Genomic DNA, 16885 nt, shown 5'->3' with positions numbered 1-16885 from the left:
AGAAAACAATATAGGTACTCATGCTTAATGCAACTGATAGGCTCTGAGCACAGTTTACACTTCAGCACATTTTTAAAGTGAATTTTAGCCTTTAAATAATTTCCATCATTTCCTAAAGACACACACGCTGCATCAAAAAATATTTGCCAATGCCCCCACTTAAGCAATACTGCAACAATCAAGAATATTGAAAATTCTTTCAAATTCATATTCAAGTAGAAAAATGATTAAGCAAAATGCTTAATCATTAAAGAAAGAGTAGAACGGCTGGGCATGGTGGCTCACGCCTGTAATCCCAGCACTTCGGGAGGCCGAGGCAGGTGGATCACAAGGTCAAGAGATGGAGACCATCCTGGCCAACATGCTGAAACCCTGTCTCCGCTAAAAATACAAAAATTAGCCGGGCGTGGTGGCACACCTGTAGTCTCAGCTACTTGGGAGGCTGAGGCAGAAGAATCGCTTGAACCTGGGAGGCAGAGGTTGCAGTGAGCCGAGATCGCGCCACTGCACTCCAGCCTGGCGACAGCGAGACTCTATCAAAGAAAAAGAAAGAGTAGAACACCATAAACTGTCTAAATGGTCCTGTATCATGTGTGATTTCACTGAACTGCCATGGAGGTAGCAAGCTCTAGAGTCTAAATTTGGCTACAGTTTTCACCACTCTCAAACCACCTTCATGTGCTGAACTTCATAGTCTTGGTGGTGCTTTGAATTTTATGTAGTTTTCCTACCAGTGAATTTTGCAAACCCTTTCTCCTGAAGCTGTAAACACCTGTGTAAAATGTGTTATAGAATCCAGGGATGAAAATGCTAACCACTAAACAAACTAATTTTCTGGCAGTTATGGAGAATGGATACTCCAGTGTCTCCTAGAGAATACAGTTGTCCATCAAAGGCCAAATGGTTAGCAATCATACACTCATTTAACTTATGAAAAATCAACAGAAATCTATAAACGTAATACAATGCATTAACAGAATGAAGGAGAAAAACGGTGTGATCATCTCAATTAGATGCAGAAAAAGCATCTGAGAACATTCAAGATCCTTTCATGATAAAAACTCTTAATAAATGAGGTATAGAAGAAATGGACTTTAACACAATAAAGGTCACATGTGACAAAACCAAAGCTAACATCATACTCAGTGAAAAGTTAAAAGCTTTTCTTCAGGAATAAGACAAGGATGCACACTCTCACCACTTCCATTCGACATAGTTCTAGAAGTCCCAGTCACAGCGATTAGGCAACAGAAAGAAATAAAAGGCATCCCAGCAGAAAGGAGGAAGTTATTCTGTTCCTGTTTAGACAATCTAAACATAAACATACGAAACCCTAAATACCCCACCAAGAAACTAATAAACAAATTCAGTGATACTGCAGGGTACAAAATCAATATACAAAAATCAATAGAGTTTGTATACACTAACAACAAGCTATCTGTAAAAGAAATCAAGAAAATAATCCCATTCACAATAGCCACACCAAAAATAAATACTTAGGAACAAATTCAACCAAGGAAGCTAAAGACCAATATGCTGAAAACTATAAAACACTAAGGAGAAAAGGGAAGATACAAATAAATAGAAAAATATTCCATGTTCATGGATTGGAAGATGATTATCCAAATGTCCATACTACTCAAAGTGAGTGAAATGCAATCTCTATCAAAATTCCAAAGACATTTTTCACAGATATAGAAAAAAACAATGATACAATTTGCATAAAAACACAAAACATTGCAAATAGCCAAAGCAATCCTGAGCAAAAAGAACAATGCTGGAGGCATCACAATACCTCATTTCAAAATATACTACAAAGCTATAGCAATATAAACAGCATGGCACTGGCATAAAAACAGATACATAGACCAGTAGAACAGAATTGACAGTCCAAAAATAAGCCTGTGCATTTACAGTCAACTGATTTTCAACGAAGGCACTAAGAACACACAATGGGGAAAAAAGTCTTTTCAATAAATGGTGTTGTGAAAACTGGATATCCACATACAGAAGAATGAAGTTAGATCCTCATCTCACACTATTATAAAGAAGTTAACTCTCATTTGAAGCCAGGAGTTCGAGACTAGCCTGGGCAACAACGCAAGACCCTGTCCTTACAAAAAATTTAAAAGTTAGCTGGGCATGTTGGCGTGAGCCCATAGTCCCAGCTACTCTGGAGGTTCAGGTGGGAGAATCATGTGAGCCCAAAAGTTCGAGGCTACAGTGAGCTACAATCGCACCACTGCATGCCAGCCTGGGCAATAGAGTGAGACTCTGTCTCAATAAAAAATAAATAAATAAACTCAAAATGGATTAAAATCTTAAACATAAGAGTTGAAACTGTAAAACTATGAGAAAGAAACTTAGGGGAAAACTCCATGACACTGGTTATAGGTAATGATTTTTTGGATATGACCCCAAAAGAACAGGCAACAAAAACAGACAAATGGGATTACATCAAATTAAAAGCTTTTGCACAGCAAGGGAAACAATCAACAGAGTACAGAGACAACCTACAAAATGAGAAAAAATATTTCCAAACCATGTATCTGATAAGCAGTTAATATCCAAAATATTACATAAGGAACTCAAATAACTCAACAGAAAGAAGACAAAAAACCCAATTTAAAAATGAACAAAGGACCTGAATAGACATTTCTCAAAAGACGACATACAAATGGCCAATAGGTATATTTAAAAATGCTCAACAGTACTAATCATCAGAGAAATGCAAATTAAAACTACACCTGTCAGAATGGCTATTACCAAAAAGACAAAACAAGTGCTGGCAAAGACATGGAGAGAAGGGAACCCTTGCACACTGTTAGTGGGAATGGAAATTAGCACAGCCATTAAGGAAATAGAGGTTCCTTAGAATATTAAAAATAAAACTACCATATGATTCAGCAATTCTGGTTGCTGGGTATACATCCAAAGAAGTGAAATCAGTATGTCAAAGTGATCTCTGTACTCCCAGACTCACTGCAGCATTATTCACAACAGCCAAGATACAGAATCAACAGATAAATGACAGATAATGTGGTATGTATACACAATGGAATACTGTTCAGCCTTTAAAAAAAAAAAGAAAGAAATCATGTCATTTACAACAACATGGTAGGTGAACCTAGAGGGCATTATGTTAAGTGAAATAAGCCAGCCACAGAAAGACAAATATTGCATGATCTCACTTAAACGCAGAATCTAAAAAAGCTAAGCTCATAGAAGTAGAGAGTAGAATGGTGGTTACCAGTGGCTGGCGGGGCAGGATGGGACACTGGAAAGATGTCAAAGGATACAAAATTTCAGTTAGATGGGAGAAATAAGTTCAGAGCTCTACTGTACAGTATAGTGACTTTAGCTAATGATGTATACTTGAAAATCACTAAGAGAATAGATTTTAAGTGTTCTCACCACAGAAAATAAGTATGTGAGGTAATACATGTTAGTTACCTCAACTGAGCCATTCCACAATGCATAGATATTTCAAAAATCATGTTACACCTGATAAATATATATAACTTTATTTGTCCATTTAAAAAAATAAAACGAAATTTTTAAAAAAGAAAAATCAGGCCAAGCGCAGTGGCTCATGCCTATAATCCCAGCACTTTGGGAGGCTGAGGTGGGTGGATTACTTGGGGTCAGGAGTTTGAGACCAGCCTGGCCAATATGACAAAAATCCTGACTCTACTAAAAATACAAAATTAGCTGCGTGTGGTGGCATGCACCTGTAATAGCGACTCGGGTGGCTGAGGCAAGAGAATAGCTTGAACCCAGGAGGCAGAGGTTGCAGGAAGACAAGACCATGCCACTGCACTCCAGCCTGGGTGACAGAGCAAGACTCTGCCTCAAAAAAAGAAAAGAAAAATCAATCACACACTCTTGGCCAAAAAGACGAGAACGAGAGAACAATTTTAATGGCATAAACCTTTGCCTCTTTCAAAGTGTGGCCAAAGCCACACTGGCATCCCCTGCTTAGAAAGTAGACTCAATGGGGCCGGCAGTGGTTCATGCCTGTAATCCCAGCACTTTGAGAGGCCAAGGCAGCAGATCACCTGAGATCAGGAGTTTGAAATCAGCCTGGCCAGTGAAACCCCATCTCTACTAAAAATACAAAAATCAGCTGGGCATGGCAGCACGTGCCTGTAGTCCCAGCTACTCGGGAGGCTGAGGCAGGAAAACTGCTTAGGCCCGGGAGGCAGAGGTTGCAGGGAGCCAAGATCGTCCCACTGCACTCCAGCCTGGGTGACAGAGCAAAACTCCGTCTCAAAAAAAAAAAAGAAAGTAGACTATCAGGCCCCACCACCAGATCTCCTGAATCTGAATCTGCATTTTATCAAGATTCCCCCATGATTCCTAAACACAATGCAGTTTGGCCTAAACGATATCTCCCACCATTCCACTCCACAGGCATACGCCCCAGAGTAAGCGTGAGACGGGTGACACTGATTTGCAATTCCCTTGGTGGGTCTCAGTTCTCACTCGCCTTGCACCTCACTGAGTGAGTTACTAACGTTTAAAGGGTACTTTGGACTATACACCTGAGACATGACTTCACCTAAAACATGTTCTGTCCCCGGGCTGACCCCTCAGCTACCAACCTAACAACTGGCTCAATGTAACCAAGGGCTCACATCTTTGCATTAAAAACTGTGGGTACATTAATAGCACAGACAAGCTCAATAAAGGCTGAGCACCAAGTTGTCGGCCACCAGCACACTGCCACAGGCCAGCCATAACTCAGACTCAGGGAGAAAAGAGCTCTTGGGCCACAGAAAGACACACACCGAGTGGTGATGTGGAACATAATCCTTTAAGGTCAAGGTGGCTTCCCTTCAAGTAAACTTGCCATCCAAGTCATTAATTCTGCAAAGTTTATAATTCTGTGAGTAAATTTCTATTACCTAGGAGAGTCCTATACTTTAATCACACATTTAGGAAAATCTTGAACATCTGTTGGCGACAGCTTACCTGTGCACATCTTCCTAGTTCTTTCCTGTCCAGATACTGAAATATATTGATTGCCAATTCATAAGGCAGTTGGATATCAAAGAAAGGCACATCATTCATTTCATTCTGAGGGAAAAAAAAAAAGGAAGTAAGTTTACAATTCTTAGATATGGTAATAACTCAAATTTACAGGCCCTTTAAATGACCAGAGATATTCTTAGGTGGGAATAAGATAGATGAGGCTATTTCCCAGGAGGGAGGCATCCGTACTGTTTCACGAGGCAGTCATGGAACTATTTCAGAACCTGCCAGCCATCCTCCATTCTCTGAGCCCTCTACGCCTCCACTCCTCATATTCACTTAGGAAACCCATGTGACCATTTCCCATGGTGCTTCACAAAGCAGCAGGGGTGCTATCTTCCAGCCTGGTGTATGGCACAGGAATCAGTGCCAAGGTCTGTGGAAAGCCTCCTGACCTCTAAGGAAAGGTGAGCAGCAGGCGGCCAAGAAAGTGAGCCTTGAAATCAGGGAGGCCACCCCTCCTCCCAGGACAACCACCACTCCTTCCAACTAGGAAGGGAGTGAGCACACACAGCTAGAGAAAAGCTGCTTTAGGTCACTAAGGGGTTTTCACTGGGAAAAGAATAGGGCTATAAACATGAGCAAAAAGTAAACAAGCAGACACTGCTCTTGATGGAGGTGAACGCCACCTCTCCTTGGCCACTGGAGAAGTGCAAGGTTTCCTAATGCTCTCAGGGGCTTACATTGGTTAACCTGAGCGGGCCAGTGCAAACAAAGCAGTTCTTCTTCGGTGTCATTTATTAATGCAAAGAAATCAGAGCTCGACTGCCTTTGGATAAGCAATTAGAGATGAGGTAACGGGCTTTATTTGAGAGATAAGGCTGTCATGACGATCCTGGTAGCACAAAGCAATATGAGTGTAAAACAGAAAAAAAGCCAAGTGTACGTATGTACCCCTCTGCCTGTTCCCAATCCACCTGCCAAAGCTCACTTTGGTATGGGCTTCTGCAAAGCTAGGAAAAGCTGCACTCTGTGTCCCAATAGCATTCGCTTAATAAAATCCATTTTTAATAAGCTTTGGCTGACATCAGTGACTTACTGCTTACAAGTGAATTGTTAATTCACCAGTCAAATGCAGAGGTCTTACATATTGCAAGGCTGCTGTCTCAAAGCAAACAAACAAAAAATCACCTCAGTGTTTTTTAAGGGAGTCTAAGCACTGATTTAGACCCTACCAAGACTTAGGGTAAAGATTTTTCTGGAATGAAGTTTCTGTTCATCTAGGAATCTCGGGGCTAAAAGACAGCCCAGAGCATAAAGAGGAAATGCAGTATTTAACTGCAAAAATAGCGCAAAGGATGAAGGCCAAAAGGGATCTCTGGAGGAAAAAAAGAGTAAGAGTTGACAGCTCTCTGTGGGCAAAGAGAAGGAACAGAATGTTAAATCAAGAGAGAAATTTTGGCCATACAGAAAAAAAAAAAAAAAGGGAAAACAAATCTGCAAGTGTAATTAGAAGGCTCAGGGGTGCTTGCCTAAAAAAATAATGGAAAGTCATTGGTTTAATGTCAGGCTCCGTCCCCTCCCACAACTAACTGGCTTTACTCATCAAGAAAAGGAGGCATCACTTTCTCTCTCGGCCCAGATACAACTTGAGACTCCTCAAATCAACACTGGAGGGAGTCACTGCTTGCCAAGGAAAGCTACACTCAAGACGAAACTTTCATTTGTAATCATGGTCTTCCTCCTGCTTTCTTTTTTGGATTATTTTGACCTTGTGGAGAGGCCTTCTTTACCTACTTGGTAAAGAAACAAGAGAAAAATGTTCCTTATCCTCCTACAACCCGAACAAAGGCAAGGAAAAGCCTGCATTCATTGAAACTGAAGTCTCATTTAACCTTTCACTGTTAGAGACTTGCCAGGCATCGCTTTCTTCAATTGGTCCCACTTAAAACTCACTAGGAACTGGTTTCTGGACTTGACACTACTCTGACGAGACAAAGGACACCATTATCTTTGTTTTTAGCTATTCTGGTACAGAAAAGTCACACCTCTGGTAACAGGAGCCTTCCATCTTTTGCCTACTCCATTGGCCTAGCCTCTATCCTCATCACGGAAGATAATGCCTGTATCTTGGCATCACCCTAGCCCTGCCACCAGCATCCTTGATCCCAACCAGCATAATCTCTGGAATGCAACCCAGCATGGAGGTTCAGAGCAGAGATTCAAACTGATACATGTGTTCGCTCACCTTACCAGCAAGCAAATGGGTTAAGTGCATCTGTGCTTTCTCATCTGTAAAACAGGTAAAAGCACTCTATGAAACAGGTATGCTATTAAGAATAAAAATGAGACCCCATGCTAGTCTCACTGTTAATGCATGCATTATGATGGTTCTTGATCATTTACAAGTTCCGAAGGGCAACCACTGTTCCAAAGCATTGAACTGTAATTTTGTAAATGATGTTACACAGCCAAACTTTAAAAAATTACTGTGCTCTCAGAATTATTATCTAAACTCCAAAAGAGATAAAAGTCCCAGACTTTCATGTAGATAACCTTCCGTGCGGCTAACCACTGGAAAATGGTAGGGAAAAAAAAGAAACCAATACACTAAAGGAAGGTCCACATCTCAAGAAATATGTAGACCCCCCCAGCAAGGTGAGGAGACCAAATGCTCAAGTTTCATGCTGCACACTTAAAGAATAATTCTGGCATGACATTCTATTAATGGTCCCTATCATCCATACTGCAGTGGGTCACTCAGATCCCGCTTCGGTCCCACTCATTCCCCTAGATGAAAATGTTGCCTGCTGTTGACTGACAGCTGAGTCCCTTCACAGGCACTGGTCAAACAAGCTGCCTCACCCAAGTTGCATCCCCTCCCATCTCCGCTAAGGCAGCCTGTATCCAATCACTAGTCCATGGCTGGGTATAAAGGCCTGGCCCCCTTGCTCAGTTCAGGATCTCTCCGAAAGGAAAATCCACTAAAGCACCTACATGCAAATCTCCATTTCAGAATCTATTTTTTGAAAAGTTCAATCTTTTTTTTTTTTTTTTTTTACCAAAGCGATAGACACGACCCATGATAGTCCTGTGTTCAACATATTCCCAAGGGTTCTTACGCACACCTCCAGAGACATTAATCTAGGTAAGCTACTTCCTCTCCCCTCCTTGAGGAGGATACCAGAATGCAGATAAATGAGTGACATCACTCCACCAGCCAACCAACAAACCAGAGTAAATTCAAGGTTTAGTAACTGATTCATCAACTTCAGTTCGTTATTATTGGAAATATCATTTGGGAAACACCTTACAAGAGACAGAGTTGTGAGCATATCTGGCCCTGTGGTTGAAAACACACCTCTTTTATAAGTGTGCATGATGTGACAAGGATGTGAAGCCACATCCTGGACAACAAAAGCTGTGGTCTAGTAACCACGTAAATCCTACTACTGTCGCGGCGGCAGAATGTCTTAGGCACTCTGATTGGTTACTTCCCACAGTTCATAAATGTAGGTCAAAAACACTTCTTGCTACTAGTGTGCAGAGAAATACCTTGTTATCTGAAAGATACTATCAGCCAGAGGTTGGTTAACGGATATAAAAGTGCAGCTAGACAGGAGGAGAGTTCTGGTTCTCTGTAGCACTACAGGTTGACTATAATTCACAACAATTGATTGTATATTTTCAAATAGCTAGAAGAGCAGATTTTGAATGTTTACAATGCAAATAATAAATGTTTTAGGTGATGGATATGTTAATTACCCTGATTTGGTCAATATACATTGTATACATGTATCACACTGTGCCCCATAAATATGTACAATTATAATGTGTCAATTAAAAATTAAAAAAATAAAAGATGCTATCAGTCTTCCACCCAGACTACTGCAAAGCACATAGCCATCCAAAAAGTTATGGGCCATATTAACCCAACTCTACACTGAATTAAAAACATGAAAATGGACAACTTGGCATTTCAGAAACAAAGAAGAAGGAAGCAAAAGGAATTAAAGACATTGGAAATATTAAAATAGGGAGATCTGGTCAAACTATACAAATATCAACATGGCTACAATATCTGGAGAAAATAATTTTGCAGTAGTTGAATAGCTCCCAGCAATTCCTGGGAATGGCCAAATTTATTCTATAGGAGACCAATAAATTCAAAATATTAGTATTCCTTCAATGTTCAGGAAAAGAATCTGTCTGATAACATACAACCTTGTTTTTTAATTCTTTGACAATGTCCCAGATATCGACTCTCTACCACTATTGGGGACTTTTGTCCTGTATTACACATCAAAATCACCTGTGGAACTAAAAAAAAAAAAAAATGCCAAGGGCCCTACCCAGACCTACTGCCCCGAATTTCCAGATTTAGGGCTCAAGCACCTCTTTTTCTTTTGAGATGGTGTCTTGCTCTGTCGCCCAGTCTGGAGTGCAGTGGCACGATCCTGGCTCAATGAAACCTCTGCCTCCCAGGTTCAAGTGATTCTCATGCCTCAGCCTCCCAAGTAGCTGAGATTACAGGCACACATCATCACACCTAGCTAATTTTTGTATTTTTTAGTAGAAACAGGGTTTTGTCATGTTGGCCAGGCTGGTCTCGGACTCTCAGCCTCCACCTGCCTTGGCCTCCCAGAGTGCTGGGATTACAGGCGTGAATCACCGTACCCAGCTTAAGCATCTCTTTCTCAGGTGATCGTCATGCACACTAAAAGTTGAGAACACAACCCTACATCATAGGCAGATATAAAAATCTATCCATCCCCTCTCTCCTAGTCAAGGAACACACACACACACACACACTCACACACACACAAATGGGTCATATTACTTGGTTAATTTAAAGTCAGTGAATACTAGATTTTCCCAAAGTCTACTGGACTTACTCCAAAAACACTGAGAGAAATTGCAAAGAGATCCATCCCCAGGGAGGCTGATTTGTATTCCTATGTGCTAATGTAAGACTAATTCTGTAAATGGATTGGTTTTGTGCCTTACTGTTAGAAATTTAATCTGTCTTCTCTTGTTTAATAGAAGAAGGGATAATCACTAAAAGCCAAAGCAGTAAAAAGTGAAGAAACTGACTTAAGGTTTTTGTTCTCAATGTACATCTCCAGGGCAAAAAGAACATGAAAGATCTCTCTGGGTGGTGGTTTAAGAAACTGAGAAAAGCACCTTGAGTTCAAAGAAGAGATTTGTAATAACATTTTTACTAAATCTATGACTGAAAGGAGACTGTTTTCTACAGGCGTTTATCTCAACTTTCCACATACTGCAAAAGCTGAGCGGAGTAGACCCACACAATCTCAATCAGAAGAAATAGATGAGTTTCAGTTTCACCTGTGTCTTCTTTGAGACGGAAAAAGCTGGTTGGCTGGTGGGGGCGGGGGGGAGGGGAAGGTCTGAAAGGCAGTCAAGATAAACAAGCATCCATTTATAATCCACAATTTGTCTCAAAATATATATTCTTATATACAAAAAGAAAAAAAGTCAGAAATAGACCAGGCACAGTGGCTCACATCTGTAATCCCAATACTGGGCGACTGAGATGGACAGCTCATTAGGGGCCAGGAGTTCAAGACCAGCCCAGGTAACATAGTGAGACATCGTCTCTAGAAAAAATAGAAATAAATTAGCCAGGTGTGGTGGCGTGCACCTGTAGTCCCAGCTACTTAGGAGGCTGAGGTGGGAGGATGGCTTGAGTTTGGGAGGTCAAGGCTATCGAGCCATGATCACACCACTGCACTCCAGCCTAGGCAAAAGAGAGAAATCCTGTCTTCAAAAAAAAAAAAATGTCAGAAATACACCAAAATGTTAACAATGGTAGCCTCTAAGCAATGATATCAGTAAAGATTTTTATTTTGTTCTATTCTTCTTAATTTCCTAAATATTTCTACAGTGAGCACATGATATTTTCACAGATGCAGAAAAGCAACACTTTTTTTTTTTTTTTTTTTTTTTTTGAGATGGAGTCTCGCTCTGTCGCCCAGGCTGGAGTGCAGTGGCCGGATCTCAACTCACTGCAAGCTCCACCTCCCGGGTTTATGCCATTCTCCTGCCTCAGCCTCCCGAGTAGCTGGGACTACAGGCGCCCGCCACCTCGCCCCGCTAGTTTTTTGTTTTGTCTTTTTTTTGTATTTTTCAGTAGAGACAGGGTTTCACCGTGTTAGCCAGGATGGTCTCGATCTCCTGACCTCGTGATCCGCCCATCTCAGCCTCCCAAAGTGTTGGGATTACAGGCTTGAACCGCCGCACCCGGCCCACATTTTTCAAGTAAGGTAACTTATGTTCAAAATACTATCTAAATTCAGGGCCACACCAGGTGCTAGGGTGAGCGAGGTGCTGTCAGCAAGTATATAAGAAATAGTCTACACTCAAAGGGCTAAAATCTTTTATAGAGGTAAGTCATTGTCATGCAAAATGAAATAAATACAGGAGACTACAACAGGCAATATAGATCGTCCCCTAAGGCACTCCAAAGTTCATTAGTAAGCCAACTCTATAGAAGTTGGAAATCATTTCTCCAAACTATGCTATAAAGAGCGGCTAAGCTCCCAAGCAGTCCACAAAAAAACAATTTATCTCTTAACATTTAACCTAATCCCCGTGCCTAGCTATGAGGAAGAGCAAAAGGGATTCAATAAATAGTTGTTGATCGTATGTGCGGGTGATATAAGTGAACTATAATACTACAGAATCTAACTAGCTCAGTGCCTTGCACACAGTAGATGCACAATAAATGTCCACAGAATTTGATTTATTCTTTTTTTACGAGAATAGGCTTTCCAGCTTCAAGACACATTCTCACTCCCCTGGGGACTCCAGCAAGGGAAGAAGGTAGAAGACGCTAACCTAAAGAAGGGCAAGTGCTGGGGGAAATCCCAGGAGGCTGGCTGTGGTGGTGAAGGAGGGTGGTGTGAAGCAAAATGGGCTGGGCCTCTGTTTTGAGCCCCCTTTTAATCCAAACGGGGATCTGAGCTTTAGGACATGACGAGGAGAGAAGACAGGAAGAGGAGAAGTTTCAGGTCCCAGAGGGGTACCACAGTGGGTGTGGTTTTGTGAAAAGAGTAAAGATGTTCACATACAGGGGGCTCAAACACTGCAGGCACATTCCCACCATCAGGACTGGCTATAGAATTTGTGGGGCTCGTTGGTCAAAAATGATTAAGATCATTGAAAAGGATCAAGGCAACAGAGCATTCAACTAAGTGTGGGTCCCAGCCACCACAGAACCTTTGCACTTGCCCGTCTTGGCCTAGAATCCCCTCCCCCAGATCTCTGTATGTTCAGTCCTCACCTCCTGTAGGTTCTCCATGAAACGTGACCTTCCCAGAAAGACCCTGTTGGACAGCACTATTTAAAAGTACAGCCCCTCCCCTGGCAGATACACTCTATCCGTCTGCTTATTTTTTCTCCAGAACATTTATTACTGACAATTATTTGTCCATTGTCTAACTCCCTCTTCCCCAGCATGTAAGTTATACAAGGGCACAGGTTTTTTTCCTTCTTGTTCGATGCTATATTCTCAGTGCCTGGAACAGTGGCTGGTCCTAAGAAGACACTTAATAAATATTTATGGGATTAATGAATGAAACCCGAGCTGCTTCAAGCAGCAGACCCTTCCAACAAGGACCAGATGTAAGTCACAAGTTGTTCTAGTACACACAGGCATCATTTCAAAAGGTTCATAAGTAGAGGCCTGCTAATTCGTGAATAACATGAAAAAATGAATGGCACTGAGGATAAGAACTTTTTAGTTGGGGGAAAGGGAGAAATTTGGATTGGAGAAATCAGGGAAGAATTAACACAGGAGACAGAACTCAAGCTGAGCTTTAAAAGGTAGGCAAAGAACAGGAAAGAGGAAAGGAAGTTATTCCAGGTAAGTCAATTCATGAGTACACATTTGGTTTGGTTTGCTGTCTCACGGAATGTTAGCCAGAAGAAAAGTGTTCACATTAGGGAGCTTCCTTATTTGTGTTTAACTTAAAAACAGAAGAAGGTTAAGCCATTAAATCTATCTTGTTGGCAACATAGATGCAGGATCTGACAGGTTAAATATTGACATAGTGAGTGCTAAATATTGGCCAGCAGTATTAAAACTTTCAGCAGACTTAAAACTCCATATCTTAACCTGGAAGGATGCTTTGAATGTTCAAGGGTTCTAACAACAATAGAGCCTTTATAAAGTTGCTGTCATAAGCAGTGATTTTGCCCACATTATTTCAACTCAACAAATGTAGATAGGGCCCCTACTGTACTAGTACGGCAGGTGGAGGTAGAATAGTAAGGCAACAGATCCTGCCCTCCAGGGATTCACAAGAGGCGGAAGTTAAGGGCTCATCGGTGATAAGTTTCAGCAAAGAGGAAGTAAAATAGCATAGCAAACCCTGAGTACTGATGAAAATGGCACCAGCTTACATTTATTGGGCCCTTACGGTACTCCAGGTTTGGTGCTAAGTTCCATGCCTATTTCATGACCTCTTCACAAGATAGGTACTAAAGGGCACCTTTAAAATTAGAGGTGCCCCAAAGGTTGTAGCTCCTCATAGAGAACCTAGTAGTACCTAATGTGGTGATTCTGAAGGGATCAGAAGAGACCAGGGACGTGAATTCCAGGAAGACAGGGAAGGCCTTTTCCAACAACATGAAACAGATTCGGATGTGCCCTCCAGATCCTCCAGCATGCAGGTCCCGTCTATTTTTAGAATACAACAAACCCTTGAATAACACGGGTTTGAACTGCTTGGGGCCACTTGTATGCAGGTGTTTTCCATAAACGTTGCCTCGAATGTGCCTGCCTCTCCTTGCACCTCTGCCACCGAGACAGCAAGACCAATCCCTCCATCGTAGCAGCAGCAGCAGCAGCAGCAGCCTACCCAGCGTGAAGGCAATGAGAATGACGGCCTTTGTGATGAGCCACTTCCACTTAATGAATACATACATTTTCTCTTATAATTTTATTAATGACACTTTCTCCTCAAGCTTACTTTATTATAAGGCTACAGTATGTAACACACATAAAATACAAAATATGCGTTATCTGACTGTTATCTCTAAGGCTTCTGGTCAACAGTAGTTAAGTTCTGGGAGAGTCAAAAGTTACATGCAGATTTTTTACTGCAAGGAGGTCAGTTTCCCTAACCCCTCTGTTGTTCAAAGGTCAACTGTACTTGATTTACTTCTTTACTATTTTTGGCATCAATGCCTATACCTCTAAGATGTTACAAATGGAAAGCCTTGAGAATTAGGACCTTAAAGCAAAGGAGGCTATACAGTAGAGTATAATGTCTGAAACTTGCCTGATCATGCCAGTCATCCGATTTCAGGACCCCTTCCCTGGTGAGGGAATTAGCAGGTCTGCGGAGGGTCCAGAACTTTATTATAACAAAGCCTGAAGGGATTCTTACGCAAACTCAAGTGCACGTGGTGAAACTTGGAATTGAAAAGACCTGGATCCAAATTCAATCCCCAGAATCTATCAGCTGGGGTAACGCTGGGCAAGTTATAGAGAATCTCTGAGTTTCTTCATTTGTAAAAGAAGAGTTAAAATCTACCTCACAGGATTGTTACATTCGAATTAGGGCAGAGCACAGGACTAAACACTTGGTAAAAACTCAAATAGGAGCTATTAATGCTATTTGAGTAAACTACACATTACATGAAATAAGCCGTTATTTCTTGAAACAGTTTGCCACTTAAACAATTATTCTCCGCCGGGCGCGGTGGCTCATGCCTGTAATCCCAGCACTTTGGGAAGCCGAGGCAGGCGGATCACGAGGTCAAGTGATCGAGACCATCCTGGCTAACACAGTGAAACCCCGTCTCTACTAAAAATACAAAAAGAAATTAGCCGGGAGTGGTGGCGGGCGCCTGTAGTCCCAGCTACTGGGGAGGCTGAGGCAGGAGAATGGGGTGAACCTGGGAGACGGAGCTTGCAGTAAGCCGAGATCGCGCCACTGCACTCCAGCCTGGGCGACAGAGCAAGACTCAGTCTCAAAAAAAAAAAAAAAAATATATTATTCTCAATTGGGAGGATCACTTGAGCTCAGGAGTTTGAGACCGGACCGGGCAATACAGGGAGACCTTGTCTCTACCAAAATATTTTAAAAATTAGCTGAGTGTGGTGGTGCATGCGTGTACTTCCAGCTACGCGGGATGCTGAGGGAAGAGGATGGCTTGAGCCAGGCAATTTGAGGCTGCAGTGGGCCGGGAGTGCAACACTACACTGTAGCCTGGGCAACAGGGCAAGACCCTGTCTCAAAAAAAAAAAAAAAAAAAAAAAAAAAAAACAGAAAAAAAAAAAAGTGCGTTCCCAACTGGAAAGCTGTAGGAACTTCCTTTGGGCCTAATTTAAATCAAACCATTAGAACCTGGTGCCTTGCCCGCTTAACCTGTGAGCCACGGATGCATTTCAGCTGTTCTTGATTTTCCCAACTTTTTGAAGGTGGTTATTTTTAACGGACAGAGGGTCCCCAGCTTCCTCCAGATTCTCCAAGGGATCCATGCCCCACAAAAAGATAAACTCTATCCTAATTAAAGTGCCCAAGAGATTCTTCCTCCTCTTCCTCCTTTTTTTCTGAGTTAATTTTTTTTTGCACGGTTACAAAAATTAAATAGTGCAAACAGTATACAAAGAAAAGGCAAAATTCCTTCCTATCCATTACCTGGGTCCTCCTTTTCAAAGGCAACCTTTGTTCAAAGTTTAGGTAGCCTTCAAGAGCAGGTTTCTCAACCCCACACTTACTGACATTTTGGCCTGGATAATTTTTTGTGCGTGCTGTCCTGTTCATTGTAGGATGTTCACGAGCATCTCTGGCCTCTAACCACTAGATGCTCAGTAGCATGCACACAAACACACCCCGATGAGGCACCCAAAAATGTCTGCAGACACTGACACATCTGGGGGAACAAAATCGCCCTGGTTGAGAAGCGCGGCTTCCAGAAAGACCCTATGCACGCACAAACATCGGTGTTTGTGCGTCTACTCATTTTCTCGGGCAACTGATGGCACAGAGTTACTCTCCAAATCACTGCAGGGGTTTGTCCTGGGGGCGGGGGCCGGCGCAGGCATCGGGGGGCGGGGTGGGGGAGGCGACGGCCACTCACCAGGTCGCGGATGAGCTGGTCCACCAGCTGCTCCCCGCCCCCGGCACCCTCGCGGGCCAGAGGAGAACGGGAGCGGCTCGCCACGTCCTGCCCCTCGGTCCGAGTCGCCCGCGCTGCCGGGGGCCTCCCTGCGCCCTCCAGGAGACCCTGGGCCAGCGCCGAGTCCCCCGAGGCCTGTTCGCCGCGCCCGGGGACCACCTCCGGCCGCCGAGCCCACCTCTCGGCAGCCTCGGGCCGTCGCCGCTTCCTCGGCGCCTGGGCCTGCGCCAGCTCCTCCTGCCAGCGCCGACGGAACTCATCCAGGCTGCAGTCGTCCATATTCACTGCTCCCGGCTCTCCACGTTCTCCTCGGTTCCACCGGGTGCCACGGGACAGTCCCTTCCAGGGAAGTGTCCTCCGCGGCCGGAAGCCGCTGTTGCCGCAGCTCTAGGGTTCCGGGTGGGCGGCCACGCCCCCGCCACGCCCCCCGCGCTGCCCCTGTGCGCAAGTGGTGGTCTGGCTTGTGGTGCCCAGGCGGAGGTCTACGCAGCTGCTCCTCAGCCGGTCAGCTGTCCTGCCTGTCACTTTTGCTAAGCTCTGACTTTGCGCCGAGCATTGTTCCTTCATTCAACAAACATGCATTGAGCGACTACTATATGCCAGGCACCGAGAATTCAGCATTTAAATCTGCAAAACAAAACAAAAAAACCTGACGTCTGGGAGCATGCGTTTAAGTGGGAAGGGAGACTTTAAACAAAGAAATATGAACATTTGAATCAGTGATAGGTATTAGGAAGAAAACAAAATAAGGTAAGGT

General features: G+C 43.0%; 1 protein-coding gene across 2 annotated transcripts in view; it reads right to left on the bottom strand.

Annotated features, from left to right (window-relative positions):
- The window catches only part of FBXW8 (F-box and WD repeat domain containing 8), a 111128-nt gene extending 94634 nt beyond the window's left edge, over positions 1 to 16494 (bottom strand). Inside the window, exons 1-2 of one of the 2 annotated variants that reach the window (XM_025401121.1) lie at positions 16090 to 16494; positions 4975 to 5079 (exon numbers count right to left, since the gene is read on the bottom strand). In XM_025401121.1, the coding sequence (XP_025256906.1) occupies positions 4975 to 5079; positions 16090 to 16407 (423 nt within the window). In that variant the 5' untranslated portion in view covers positions 16408 to 16494. The remainder of the gene's footprint in view (positions 1 to 4974; positions 5080 to 16089) is intronic. The other variant, XM_025401122.1, reaches the window with a different exon arrangement.
- Between the last annotated feature and the right edge of the window lie 391 nt (positions 16495 to 16885).

Source organism: Theropithecus gelada, chromosome 11, assembly GCF_003255815.1.
Source record: "Theropithecus gelada isolate Dixy chromosome 11, Tgel_1.0, whole genome shotgun sequence".
NCBI classification, from domain to species: Eukaryota; Metazoa; Chordata; class Mammalia; order Primates; family Cercopithecidae; genus Theropithecus; species Theropithecus gelada.
Note: the sequence above shows the minus strand (reverse complement) of the source record. Positions and strands in the feature narration are given on the sequence as shown.